The sequence below is a fragment of the Cyprinodon variegatus genome, unplaced genomic scaffold (genome assembly GCF_000732505.1).
Source record: "Cyprinodon variegatus isolate N-32 unplaced genomic scaffold, C_variegatus-1.0 Scaffold257, whole genome shotgun sequence".
Taxonomy (NCBI): Eukaryota; Metazoa; Chordata; class Actinopteri; order Cyprinodontiformes; family Cyprinodontidae; genus Cyprinodon; species Cyprinodon variegatus.
The window spans coordinates 753,288-767,526 of record NW_015150710.1 but is presented as its reverse complement, the minus strand read 5'-3'; the positions used below and the strand labels follow the sequence as shown (position 1 = coordinate 767,526).

The 14,239-nt window shown below is 43.0% G+C and overlaps 1 protein-coding gene across 4 annotated transcripts in view; it reads left to right on the top strand.

Annotated features, from left to right (window-relative positions):
• Window positions 1–14,239, top strand: part of arid1b (AT-rich interaction domain 1B) — a 44,772-nt gene that overhangs the window by 12,030 nt on the left and 18,503 nt on the right. For 3 of the 4 annotated variants that reach the window (XM_015382489.1, XM_015382487.1, XM_015382490.1), the window contains exons 2-10: window positions 1,391–1,582; window positions 7,479–7,622; window positions 7,755–7,868; window positions 11,010–11,250; window positions 11,324–11,410; window positions 11,485–11,619; window positions 11,693–12,008; window positions 12,313–12,422; window positions 12,515–12,624. In XM_015382489.1, the coding sequence (XP_015237975.1) occupies window positions 1,391–1,582; window positions 7,479–7,622; window positions 7,755–7,868; window positions 11,010–11,250; window positions 11,324–11,410; window positions 11,485–11,619; window positions 11,693–12,008; window positions 12,313–12,422; window positions 12,515–12,624 (1,449 nt within the window). The remainder of the gene's footprint in view (window positions 1–1,390; window positions 1,583–7,478; window positions 7,623–7,754; window positions 7,869–11,009; window positions 11,251–11,323; window positions 11,411–11,484; window positions 11,620–11,692; window positions 12,009–12,312; window positions 12,423–12,514; window positions 12,625–14,239) is intronic. The other variant, XM_015382491.1, reaches the window with a different exon arrangement.

The following is a 14,239-nucleotide window of genomic DNA, read 5'->3' as shown; positions in this document are numbered from 1 at the left end:
AACAGGAAGAAACCTCCAGCCGAACCAGGCTCAGTGTGAGCGGCCATCTGCTGAGGCCCACTGGGGTTCAAGGAGACAGAAGCAGAGACACAAAAGCAGCAGTAAAAGGCGGCCCCGTCCAGGAAACACAGCCATTGTGAAGTCAACCTTAACACTAGGGCTGCAACTAACGATTATTTTGCAAATTGATTAATTTGTCAATTTTTTGGGGATTAATTTATTAATAATAAGGATTAATCGGGCTGCTCTAATTTCTTTAGAATTTTTAACTTCAATTATTGAAAAGATTTGATTATGTATTTCTTTGTAGACTTAAATGTTTTATCGGTTTTATTCTTTTTATTTTTGTCCTTATTGGATCATCATTAGGGGCTGCTGAGTGGGGCAGTGGGTAGCACTGCTGCCTTGCAGCAAGAAGGTTCTGGGTTCGATTCCCAGCCCATTAATTGTGTCTTTCTGGATTGAGTTTGCATGTTCTCCCTGAGCATGCGAGGTTCTCTCCGGGTACTCTGGCTTCCTCCCACAGTCCAAAAATATATTGTTAAAACAGGCATGGACTGTACGATTTTTGTTCTGCCCTTTTCAGGCTGATTCTCCAGTCGTGCGGGAACTTTACAATCAGGCCGACTTCCAGCCTGATTGTGCGTCATGTAGTGTACAGTGGGTAACGAGGAGTGATTAGACTACCTCCCGATCAGGAATCATAAGGTCGGGAGAAAATCAAATGTGTGAAATTCAGTCCGACGTCGTAAGGTGGTCGTAGGCAAATCGCTCACTGCGCAAACAAGGATTCTTCTTCTTCTTCTTCAATGAAAACACTGAATCATGGTGGGATGCGAGTGAAATGGAGTTCTTTCTGTCAAATTGACTGACTGTAGTAGCCACATTTGCTCAGCCATGTCTTTGTCCAAATACGTCGTCGCCTTTTGTTTTTACGGCTTTCAGCACAAAATTGCCCAAATCACCAAGGCAGCGCGTTTCACTCTAATGAGCTTCATATTCCTCTTCTACTGGTTTCAGTAGAGTCCAACGTGGTGAAACTCAGACTTTTCCTCTTGAGAAGTTCTGGATAAGGCATATTGGCAGGCAAAATTATTATTTTTAAAATCTTAAATACAAAATGTTTCTATATGTTTTACAATCGTAGTATAATTGCTGCTCTAGTTACTGTCACCTAAAGGCATGTTTTACAGTCTCTATACTCCAGTTAGTGATTTAATCAATTACTAAATTAGTTGACGAGTATTTAAGTAATTGATTAGTCACGATTAATCCGATTAATTGCTTCAACCCTACTTAACACGATAAATTGCTCTGCTCTCTACCCTAATTTTGTTTCATATCCTTCCACTAATGGCTCCGTCATTCATCTGTTTGTCCTCGCCCTCAGGTGCCGCCCATGGACCCCATGGCCATGAAACGCTCTCAGCTCTATGGAATGAGCAACAGCCAGTACTCCCAGCAGCAGGGGGCGCCCTACCCCGGACAACCCTACGGCTCCCCGTCTTCCCACAGATACCCAATGGGAATGTCTGGCAGGGGCCAGATGGGAATGGGAGGGATGCATTACCCTCAGCAGCAGGTAGGAGGCGCTAGGTGTGCCTTTGTTGCTGGAAGTGTTTCTGGTTCACTTAATTAAAGTAAATCTGTTTAAACATCCAAGTTAACTGAATAAAACAACGTAGAGTATTTAGAGAAGTAGCTCCTAAGTGTATCGTTGCGCCCCCTAAGGACAAGCTGGTGTCATTACAGCCGGAGCATGGAATCCATTCTGTTTTTTTTTTCATTTTTCAAATGATTCAGGCTGTTTAACAGTAAAAAAAATCAGCAGTATGATGCTTTGGGTCAGACGTATCCTGAGCGCCGCCTAAAGCATCTCCATTGATTCCTATAAGACGCATATCTCACTGATGCTGACATCACTTACTGTAGGATACATCAGTACGTCATTTACTACAGTAAACGGACATATTTCACATTTTATAGTAACATTTTAATGTTTGTCTCTAAAAAAAAGCGAACCAGCTGATATACTGAGAATAAGAGCCTGTTTTATATAATATTTTTAACCTCAGTTTATCTTCCTTTCTCTTATTTGACATGATTTTTGCAGCAATGCAACCATAGAAGAAGACAAATCAAAACAGCGCAGCAGAAAGTCGACTACTTTCCATTTGCGAGTTCCTACAAAAATAGTTTACTTTTTCCTCACAATATAAGGGGAAGTAAATAAAAGAAAATCAGGGATTTCTGAAAATAAATTTGTAGATGAAGATATTTTCTTTATTGAAACCTCAAACATGGCTGAAATATCTTTCACCTTCCTGGTGAAGATTCTCACTCATCCAGCCAGGTCATCGTCATTCCAAAAATAAAATAAAAAACAATCCTCTGGACTTTGTTTCCAAGTTTGAAGACGTTTTGCTTCCCATCCAGGAAGCTTTTTCAATTTAAAATGTCAGAAATAGCTGAGTTTGAGGTTTTTATAGATGTTTTATGCATGTTTTCGAAACAAAGACAAGGTTTTGTTGGGCTGCTGTATAAAACCTCAAACTCAACATTATTCCTGACAGGGATTATTTCAGTAATTGTTTAATCAGATTTGATCTTATTGTTTCAGCCCTATATTTTACAATATATATGATATGTTTATATTCTCTGTTATTAAATAAATCAATTGTTTAATATTACATCTACCTATTTAACATTAATATTTGCGTATCTCATGCAGGGCTCGATGTTAACCATCGCCCGATCTCCCAGGGCAAGTAGTTTTTATTGTCGGGATTTATCAAACATTATATGGGCAAGTAAAAATTGTTTCTGGGCAAATGAAATGTGAAAGCCACTTGCCCTTAACGTCAACCCCTGTCATGATATAACCAGGTCACCAGGCTGAGGCAATAATCTAAACAGAAAATGTATCCAAATAATCCAAATTTAAATTTTTGATCATGTTAGATTAAACCACATGGTCTGATTTAAGGCCTCTATGCAGATACAGTTTCTAAAGAAGCTGATTGACCAGTGTGGTTCTCCTCAGAGCTTCATTCCTCATCAGAATGTGATTTAAATGCTGCGTCGTGCAGCTTTACTGCACCTTATGAGCAGCAGGTCAGATCAGCGCTGCTGCAGTTTATTAGTCTGTTTGTCATGAGATAAAGTCAAGAAGCTGTGGTTCTGTCCCAAACTAATGGACCTATGCTTATTGGTTAGTCCCGGTCAGCGGAGCGACAGCCGTGTTGGTGCTGTCAGCCACATGGCTGCAGTGGAGCGGGTCGAGCCCGGCCGGTCTGGGTCAGCCTATTTCTGGTGCCGTCTTTTTTTTTTTCGAGCCCAGACTGCTGGTTTGGACGTGAGGCTTTGTTGATTGTTTCTGGCAGCGTGTGAAACAGCTAGATGGTGACGAGTCTCAGTCACAGATGGACTTTCTGAGGATTTGTCAGAAGTTTTGCTCGGTCCTGATCTGATCTCTGCAGTGATTTCATGCCACAGCCTTTCAGGCTTCACTTTAGGTTTGGTTTGATCTGCTGAGGATTTCTGGTCCATGTTTCATTTGATAGTTCAGCTTTTTGGAGAGAGAGATGAAGTCAGAATGTTGATTTTAATATTATTGATACAGGACGTCTCTCCAGAAAAAAATAACAAAAGCAGAATTTGAAATTTCTTAAAAGAAATCCAACCCTTTAAGTAAAGTTTCTTTTAATTTGGTGCCTAGATTTTTTCTGACCTGTATCAGTCCAAGATTTTGGAGAGCATATGCTGCAAAATCCTCTTTTTATTTTTTAAGCTGATTTTGTTTTGCAGTGTAGAAAAGTAGAGATGAACTGATCCCGTATTAATATTGGTATAGGCAGAATATTCTAGATCAGGTTTGGGACCGAATGATGGACAGATGAGTTCAATCTGTAACTGGAATGAATTTAAGTTACGGTAGATCAAATTTTTCTTGAGTAGCAGAAAGTTTTTTTTCTTCCCCTCTATGCTCTGAGATTATAAAGTCAGTTTTAACTTTTCAGGAAAAAATCCATCCTGCTAAGATAAATTACTGTTTTTTAAACCTCTTCCTCTGACCTTTGACTAATCTCAAGTTGCCCTTTTTGCTATATAAATGTTTACATTTATACATTTTATACTTGCTTGTAGAAGGGAGTTTATTAGAGCCTCTTAAACCAGCGGTGACGATGAGAACATGAAATCAAACAGATCTCTGCTATTAGAAAATAACAGGATCTGCAGATCTCTAAATTCCAGTATCAGATGTGAGAATGTGGAGCATCTCTGCTCTCCAGATGCATCTTTAGACCATTTTCCATCTCCGCTTTGTGTATAGAACAGTTACATCTCAGCATTTTCTCCATTTCTATACAAGGTCCTGAAATTCCAGCTTCCTAACACCATGAATCCAGCTTAAGGAAGCCTAAGTTATTACTGGGTGTATTAACTAGGGCTGCAACTAATGATTATTTTTGCAAAATTGATTAATCTGTTGATTTTTTTTTTTTAACAATTATTAGTATATTTATAATTACTGCTCTGAGTGGGTCACTCTGTCAGCTAAAGGCATATTTTACTGTCTGTATACTAGAGCTGAAACCATCGTAATAATCTGGATTAATCGATTATTTTATTGATTGTCAATTAATTTAGTAATTGATTCATCATTAACTGGATTATAGCGGCTGTAAAATATGCCCTTAGCTGACAGAGAAACCCATTTAGAGCAGGAATTATACCAACATAAAAAAAAAATCTGTAAACATTTCCCATTTAAGATTAGAAATGAACATTTCCATCTGTCCATATGTTCTACCAAGAACTCCTCAAGTGGAAAGTTTCAGTCGGTTCGTAAAAAATCGCTTTTTAAGAAATCTTTGGCTATCCGATTATTAATAGATTATTGGAAAAAAAATCAACAGATTAATCAATTTGCAAATGAATTGTTTGTGGAAGCAGTTTGGCGCTTTAGTTTATATGTCAGTGATTGATTATTTTATTATATATATATTTTTTTTATATTTTTATCTTTTTTTATTATTATATTCTTGTTTTTGTCTGTTAATGGACCATAATTGTGTCTAAATAAAGAGATTTATTGATTAATAATCTGATATTTCATATATCAAATTAGACGATTTGAATAATCATATATATATATATATATATATATATATATATATATATATATATATATATATATAATCTGCGGGGGTTGGAAGCTGGTATGGATCCAGCTTTGGGAGGACAGAGGTTTCTCCAGGTGCTCCCTGGCCTCCTGCTGTAGTGTGACTGGATCAACCCGATGTCTGAAGCGAGGAATCAGTTCATAAGATTAGAACCAAACCTTGTTCTGTTCTCACAGTACCAGAACCTGAACCATGAAAGGATCCATTTGGACCTCAGTTCCAGTTCCAGACGGTTGGAAATCCTCTCCACATCCCCAGAACTCCTTGTTCTCCTGCTGTTCTCTGTTTCTGGGTTATTTGTTCTGGTTCCTCTCAGTTCTTTGTGTCGGACCCTGGAACTGTTTGTCTCTAAAACTTCCTGCAGTCTGAAGTTTCTTCATGCGAACAAACAGCTGTTTGGCTCCAGATGTGTCGGTAACAGAACCACCGGGTTACTGTAGTTCAGGTGTTGTGCTGTTAGCGGAGAGCGGAGGAATGTCTGTGGGTGTTATCGGGCCGGCTTCTCTGAGACGTGTCGGAGCAGGCAGTCAGGAAGAACCTGTTGGTTTTCAGGAATACGGATCAGAAGATAAACAGAGAACGTTTGAGGTTCTCTTCATGCAAACCATCAGCTGATCCACTTCAGAACAGCTGAAAGAATCAATTAAGTGTTTTTTATTCACTTTATGTCTCTTGTTCTGGGCCACTGATTGTTGTGAGCTGTTATTAAAGTGGGGGAATAGATAAAGATAAATAGATCTATTTAAATTAGTTTCACTTTCTGAAATGAGTGACAGAAAATCTCAAACCGTTTTAATATGTGCGATACTCCTGTTAACTCAGGTGAAGTAGCTTTAGCAATCAGTCCTGATGTGTTTCTGCTGTTTGAGGATCAGAGCAGAGAGTTTTGCAGCTTATTGGACGTTTTTAGGCCTTTTTCACTGTTTCTGTGACACAAATGCATCATAGATTCAGATTCCTGCTCTTTTTGGAGCCTGTTTTTACACAGCAGCTCCTGAAAGGTCTCCGTTACGCTGGAGTTTTTCCCTCTGAAGGGAAACTGTCTTTTGTTTCGTCTTCGTCAGTCTTTGTTCCTTTTCCTGAGGAATAACTGCGGCGTTTCTGTACCACTCTGAGTTTCTGGATCTACGTCTGATCCGAGCTGAAAGGAATTCGTTTCAGATCCATGTTGGTTCATAGCCTGTCGGCAGGTCAGAGGTCACTGTTAATACTGGAAGGATGTAGAGAGGCTGAAAGCATTTCAGTCTGATGAGAAGCAGCAGATTTCATCTTCTCTCACTACATTACCCATAATTCTCAGCTACTAAGGTTGGAGAAGAACCTGGCAATACATTTGAATCTGGTTTAGATGTTCATCATGTTCTGATGTTTTACCAGCAGAAACATATTCATTGGTGTTTTTAAAAGCACTCAGAACGGTTTCATTAAAACCAGTTCAGAGTCAAATTTCCTCCATTTATTAATAAAAAAAATGCAATGCTTTTCTAATTTCTCAGATTATATTTTAACTGCTAATGCTAAGAAAATAACCCTATTTGAATATTTGCATGTTCTGAAATAAATGCTAAGAAAAAGGAAAAAAAAGTACAAAACATAAAGATCTTGAAATACTCAAATATTTAAAAATTGGATTTCCAAAATTTATTTTAATATTTATTCATCAAAGTTGTGTGATCATTAAATACGTAAAACAGTATTAAGTTTGCTTTTGGTAAATCTGTTATTTTAAGTTCAAAATGATTGATATTGTCCTACAAACATAAAATGTAATTAAAAAAGCTGAAAGGGATCATTTTATTTGTGTAATCAAAGAGGAATCTACAGCTACTGACCTTTGACCTTCAATTATATAATCTTAAAGGCATAAAAATGTATTTTGATGAGCAATTAATCTGATCATTTGTTTTTGATTAATCAATAAATAATCAGATAGGGAAAGATTCTTTAAAGAAGATTTTTTACAGAATTAAAACAAGGTGAAATTAAAACTTTTTCAAATGGCTGAGTTACCTCCTCAGTTTGCAGTTAGTTCCTCCCTATTATCTGATTGATTCAGGTTCTTTGAACCAAAGGCACATCTAAAAGTTGCAGGATACCGGCCCCCAGGAACTGGAACTGCCCACCCCTGTTTTAGATGAATTATTTATTATTTATGTCCAGCTTAGTTCTGTAGAACCTAAACAGAAGTAGGAGCCTTTTAGAGGCGACATCGTCCACCTGAGCAGCAGAGTCAGCGTTTTTCTGTCTATAATCACTCTGACCTGCGGGCTAACCGGACCCGTTTCCCCTCAGATGGGCTCTCAGTACGGCTCGCAGCAGCAGAACCTGAGCAGCTACAGCCAACCGGGTCAGCCGCCGTACTTCAGCCCCCCCCAGCAGCAGCCGGCTGCCCCCAGCCAGCCTCCCTACATGCAGCCCTGCCCGCTGCCCTCACAGGTAGGATCCAGTCTCCATGGTGACAGTATATCCGAAGTGGAAAATGTTCTGAATGAGGACGGGATGCTGATTGGTTGATTCTGACATCCTGCTTGTTTTAACCTGTCGAGCTAAAGCTGAATCTGTCTCCAGGAGGTCCCTCAGGAGGCGTACGGGGGGCGGGGCAAGTCTGCAGCGATGACTCCTGGGAAACCAAACCACGAGGACATGAGTGGGAGCCAGCAGGAGAGGCCGTCCAGCCTGCCGGTGAGTCCAGAAGCCTCAGAGCTTTTTACTGACTGAGAAACAACGGAAATGATCGATGACCTGGAAAAATAACAGCTTAGTTTAAACATTCAACGTTCATTTTATTTTGAAAAGCCCCCCAGTGTTCCTCCTCTCATCATTAAAGTGATCTGTTTTTCCTGGTGTTTTGTTGACGTCCCAGTTTGGCCCAGTGGGTCAGCGCTGACACACACAGCAGAGTTATTTTCAGAGCAGAGCTGATTGTGATTCAGACTCTGACTGCGGCAGATTGAACAGACTTCTGGCCCCGCCGCTGCCTTTGCTCTCAGGTCGTCCTGCAGATCCTCCTCCTCCTCCGTAATGATGGCGGCCATTCCTGCCAGCAGCTGAAATGTACAGAGATCACGCTCCGAGCCGCTGAAGCTTTCCGCTGGGTCTCATTGTCAGAAGCACAACAGAACTAATGATGGTTCTGATCCATAACGACTAGCTGAGAAAAATACTCCTGAGATCCTGGTTTTAAAGCATCCTGCTTGTGTCTCAAGAGAAAAGAAGCAGCTTTATGAACAGTGTAAAGCTTCTCCTGTAACCGATTTTTATTCATTAAATTCCCAACGGCTAAATCTGTGAGAAAGATTATAGATATTCATAATGGCATTGATGGGGAAGGGGAAAAGATAACGATACTAAAATAGATCAGAAATCTTTATCGTCGCACAGTGGGGAAATTCAGACGTGTGTCAAGTGAAGTAGAAGCTTCACAGGGATTGGTTCATGGAGGGGGGCAGGAGAATGACGGTGTATTTCAGTGTAACCAGCTTTAAGCTTTTAGGCTCCTTTTTTGTCAGCCTATCTGACCTTTGACCTTCTGATGTTGAGCCTAGGCCCTCCCATTCTCTCCTTCTTGTCTCGCTGCCTCCTGTTCCTCTGTCTGAACTTCTGCTGCTGATGCAGTTGCCGTGGCGACTGCTGGTTGTGACGACAGGGCGGTAAGACGGCAGAGTTGCAGCAGACGGCTGCTTTGTGAGTCCTCTGCAATGAGCTGACTTCAGATCAGAGGTCTCTTTATCAGACGGCGCCGTGTGGAAGAAACCAGCTCTGAGATCGGATCGGGTCGTGGAGCTCCGTCTTTGGGCTTCAGGTTGTCATGGCAACCCGATTCTCTTCTATGACACCAGGTTTCATCACCCATTATGGCTCTGGTTCTCATTGTTCAGCTGCTTCTGACTCAGATTGCAGGACCCGGATCGGCGGAAACGGAAACAAAGCCGCAAACATCTGGATGGAAACCACCTCCGGTCCTCACAGAGATACACAAACAGATGCGGTAAACTGGAGCTGCAGGGAAACACTGTACCGACAGAGAGGAGCTGCTGATTGTTGGAGCTGTTGATTCAGAGCTCTGATTGGCTGGGGAACAGCACTACATTACTGCATTTTTATTTTTATTTACTTTATCGTTCATTCAAAGCTCAGGATGAAGCTGGAGTTCTGCTTCCACTCAGAAGGTGGGATTTTAGGCCAGAATTATTACCTGTACTGTTATCACTACATGTTGGATACACCGTGGATGGTAACGCAGATTAACAGCAAGCCAAACTCTCTCTTTCCTGAACCAGGAAGCTAAGCTTCTTGCTCTTTTATTACTGTCTTCTTACAATTTTATACAATTTTGTGAGAAGCTCAATGAAAGCTTTGAGTGAAACCAGAAAATAAAATATGCATCAGCTCTAAATGCACAGAATAAACTTCAATACAATTAACCTTAGCTGTTCTTATGAATCTATGGAAGAGGATTAGGGCCACTGAAACAATAAAAAAAAATTATTTTTTTATTTTATTTCAGTATAATATGAGAAAAAGTCAGAATTCTGAGTTTTTTCTGACTTACGCTTCTGTTTCAATTGACCCATATTTATGCTGCGTTCTCCTGTTCTCCAGACTTTCCGGGGTTCTTATCAAGAACATACTTGGCGAGGACACGAGTCCGTACTCGTGTTCATGGCTAGCTAGCGCTCCATCGGACAGCCGGCTACAGCCTGCAGCTGCTCCCAGTGTTTTTAATTTCAACGCCTATAAGCAGGGCTCTACTGACCGATCAACACAATCAGCCGTAATGACAGGGAATGAAAACATGCTAACCAGGCAGAGCAGAGACGGAAGCAGTTATGTTGACGCGCTCCTATCTCAAAAACGTCCATCACTAGAGCTTAATTCTCCGACTTTATCCATTTTAGCCTCTTAATAACACACGTTTTTATAACTCAAGCTGCAGCCGTCAGGATGAACATATCTCTGCAGCACAGGGTCCTTTAGCCACCGGCTGCCACAGTGAGTCTAAACCTCCAGAGAAATGGATCATTTCTTACCCTGATTCCCCGTTTCCCAGACAGGCAGTCAGGTTATCCTCAGGTCCCAGCTCTCCCTCACTATCCGGGGGGCTTTATCCCTGAAATGCTCGGCCGCTCCATGTGTCTGCTCCGGGTCACTCAGGGTCACCTCCATGCTGCCTGGTGTTGCTGCTGTTCCAGGGTTTCCGCGGGTCGTTAAAATCATGAAAAGTCATTAAATTATTGTTTAAATTAAGGCCTTAATTGGCATTAAAATTCATTAAATGTGTTTATTGTGGCATTTAAAATGCTTTATTAAAAAAAAAATTATAAAAGCAATTTCGTCAGACATATTATATCATGATATATTTGTGTGGAACTGCTTCCGGTTGATCGCAAAGCTGTATGTTCAGAAAAGAAGGTTGAGTCAGAGAAAAGGCCAGAGAATGGGGTGGAAATAAGCAAATTTCAACAAAAGCGGCTGGAAAATGAGGAATTCAGGACATGGCTGCAGCCTGTCGACGGGTACCTGTTGGTGGCATTAAAATTATTTTTAAGAGCATTAAAAGAGCTTTAAAAAGCATTAAATTTGAGTTATTCATTCCTGTATAAACCCTGTGTTCACGGTTGCCAACGGCGATGGAGTGTCAGGAAGCTGACCGTGAAGGAAGTTGTGCTTTAACGATGTTCGGACATCTAGACATCCATAGTTTTTAAAGTTATGATGCAACACTTCTTCTTAACTAAATGTTTTTTTTATAATTTTTTTGTAAATAACCGTCCCACCGTGTCGGTGACCCGGATCATCAGTGAGTCTCTGTCTCTCTTCCAGGACCTTTCCCGCTCCATCGACGACCTGCTCACCGGCACGGAGGCCCCGGTGAGCTCAGGGGCCTCGGGGTCTGGCAGCACTCACGGAGACCAAGGGACCCCGGGGGCCCGCTCACCGTTTTCCCCCCACGTCTCGCCGCGCCTCCCCCCGCCAACTCGAACTGGGCCTTCGCCCGCCCCATCGCTGTCCCCCGCGGGATCCCGTTCGGGGCCCCTGTCCCCCACCAGCACCAGCGGCCCAGGTTGGCTGAGGATGATGAAGAATGATGTCACAACTCAAACTGTGCTGTAACATTTTATCTGTCTGTGTCTCAGGCTCTCAGGTGGCCCCCCAGGTGGCCCCCGGTCCTGGATCAGATGCTGGCTCCCATCCCTCCCAGTCAGCCATGCCTTCAGACAGAGGTATTTGCTCCGTTTCGATCATCTGGGGGCCCAGAATGAGGGCCGCCTCTCACTGCTCTATGAATCTTTTTCAGGTTTCCCACCCTCCATGCAGCGCAGCACCCAGGGCTCTCATTTTGGACCCTCACCCATGTCCCCCCACCCGGCACCAGTGGGCCCCATGCACCACAGCCCCTACCACCAGAGCAGCCACTCCTACGGCCCCCCAGGTAAGACATAAGGGCCCCATGCTGCTGCAGAGGAATGATTCTGTCTCTGTGTGACGTCCGCTTTGATCTACAGGTAACTACCCCCGGCCCCCCCACTACGGAGGGACGCCTGCTGCCGGCTACAGCGGTCCAAGCCCGGGGCCCAACGTGGGCCTGAACACCACGGGCCCCATGCACGGCCAAGGCCCCTCAACCCCATCAGGCCGTGGCCCCGGGCCTGGAGCCGGGGGCCGTCCCTACACTGCAGGACCGGGCACCATGGCCCCCACCTCCCCAAACATGCCCCAAGCTGCTGGCCAAGGCATGGGGCCCTTAGGGCCAAATGCCAGCTGTAAGCCGCCGGAGATGGGCCCCAACTCTGGACCAGGTGCAAACTCCTCCCACAGCAGGTGAGAACCAGTTGATAGGTGGCAGAGAAGCGCCCTCTGGTGTCTGGAAGCTGAACTGTTTGGAGAAAAAGGAAACGGTTCATTAAACGATCCTCTGCAGACGAGTCTGAACGAGACGCAGGAACCGGTTTCCTTTTAAACGAGCGATTATCATAAAACTGAAAAGATTTGCTTTGATTCCTGAGTTCAACCATCAGAAAAGGTTGATGATGATGTTCCTTTTTTGTGTTCATCATTTGTTATAAGCTGCTTCTCTGTTGATGACCTTAAACATGACATGTGATGAGTTTCCGTCCACATCCAGGCAGGGCGGCTACTCAGCAATGAGCCCGATGGGAGGAGGGCCTTACAGCCTGCAGCCGGGCAGCAACTCCGGCAGGATGACCCCACAGGGACCCCCTTACACCGCCGCAGGTAGGACCGCAGTCCAGAAGCCCCATATTTAGGATCAGGAATGTCTCAGAGGGTGTAATCCATCGTCTGTGTTTTTAATTCCTTCCTGCCAGGCTTAGGGGTGATGGCTGCTGACGGGATGGGTCCTCATGGAGAACTAAAGCAGCGGATGGAGCTCAGCAGGGAGGCCGTCGGCCCTGCAGCCGATCAGCTCAAACTGAAGGTTTGTTCTGAGCCGCCTCTGTCCACAGCAGCAGTTTCTAAACTCTTTTAAGGAGGCATCTGAAGGTGAAAGTTCAGAGATGATATAAAAACACCTGAGATTCTGTGAACAAAGCCAATCAGCTTTAAGAGGGAATAATGTTTTAGCAAGCAGGAGTTTAATGTTTAGATTATTAATACGGAAATCTGAGGATTTCTCAGGGAAGAACCGGTTATTTTTGGCCGATATCAATATCATGCGTTAATATTGTTGTTTTAGCTAATAACTGATCTTTTCAGGTATTTATTTACTCTTCAGGTATGAAAAAATGACATGCGACTGCTTTAGTCTAGTCGCAGGTATGAAGCAGACATTTTTGATTTATGCCCAATATTGAAGAGTGGTCTGCGCTGTTATTCTACGCCACAACTCAAGAGGGACAAACTAGCTGTGGGTCTAGATACGGCCAAGGCGGTGAGGAAGTGGGGGCAAGTTTTTGCGACAACGGAGGGACATGAGGGCCAAAAAAAGCGGGGATCCAGGTGGGAAAAGGGTCCCAGCATTCTCGCGCACCTCGCTCTTGTTGTTGGTCCATCTTCACGAGCCGTTTTTCACAATGGTGGTCATACAAACAAACAAGTAAGGAACCAAACAGGAAATACGCATAGTGTAGAGCAGATGTAGATTTGAGCAATCAGAGGCCTCCTCTCTGCGGCACTGTCTGCGGTCACCTACAATTTGGAAGAGGTGCGGCAGAGTGTCTGCGGAAGGGGGCGGAGACATCTCTTCGTTAACTACGACACAAGCAGACAACCTGGTTTCGAAGTATAAATCAGCCTTTTGACGGGTATAGGTCATTGCAGGCTAACAAAAGAAGCCAAGCGATCCCCATTCCAAAGGGGTGGATCACCTCTGTTCCAATTTGCATACTTTTTAAAACTGCAAAATGTTTCCTTTAGATGTTTGCCTCCAGGTTTTCACTGTTTCACGGCCCTGATTGTTCTCCTGTCCAGAGTCACGGTTCCTAAACTAGAAATCATCTCACCCCCTCGGCTTTGAACTTTTCGTTTATATCAAAGTATTCTCTTGTACTTTTACAACAGTTTCTTATTGTTTCACAGTTGTTGTTATTTTTTCATTGTGATCCTTTAAAAACTGCTATAAGGGAAAATCGGTCAAATCCAGGATGGACATTTCAGGCTTTTTGAATATTGGTTATCGTGATCCTGCAGAAAAAAAAACAGTGGGAGCATCTTGAACCTTTTTAAAACATTAAGGGTTTGGAACTTGCTAGTTTTTTTATTTCCTTTGAAGCTCTTTAGAATCGTTAGCTGCAGCGCTAAGCTGAAATAACTAAATTCAGTTTAAGACTAAAAGCAGCGACATGGATGTTTTCTTTATTCCAGAGTTCAACCATTACGATCAACCTGAATTAGATTTAGTCATAAAATAACAAAAAACAAATTCAGTCGGATGTAAACTGTAAAGCAGAGTTCACGGATTAGCGGACCGCGGTCCTTGTCCGGACCCAACTGATTTAAAACGTTTATAAATGACTGCGTGTTTTCCGACGGCAGTGTCTAATTTCACTTGCGCCGCTTCTCCTGGTAATACGGTAAAGCCCTGGGGAGCGTCC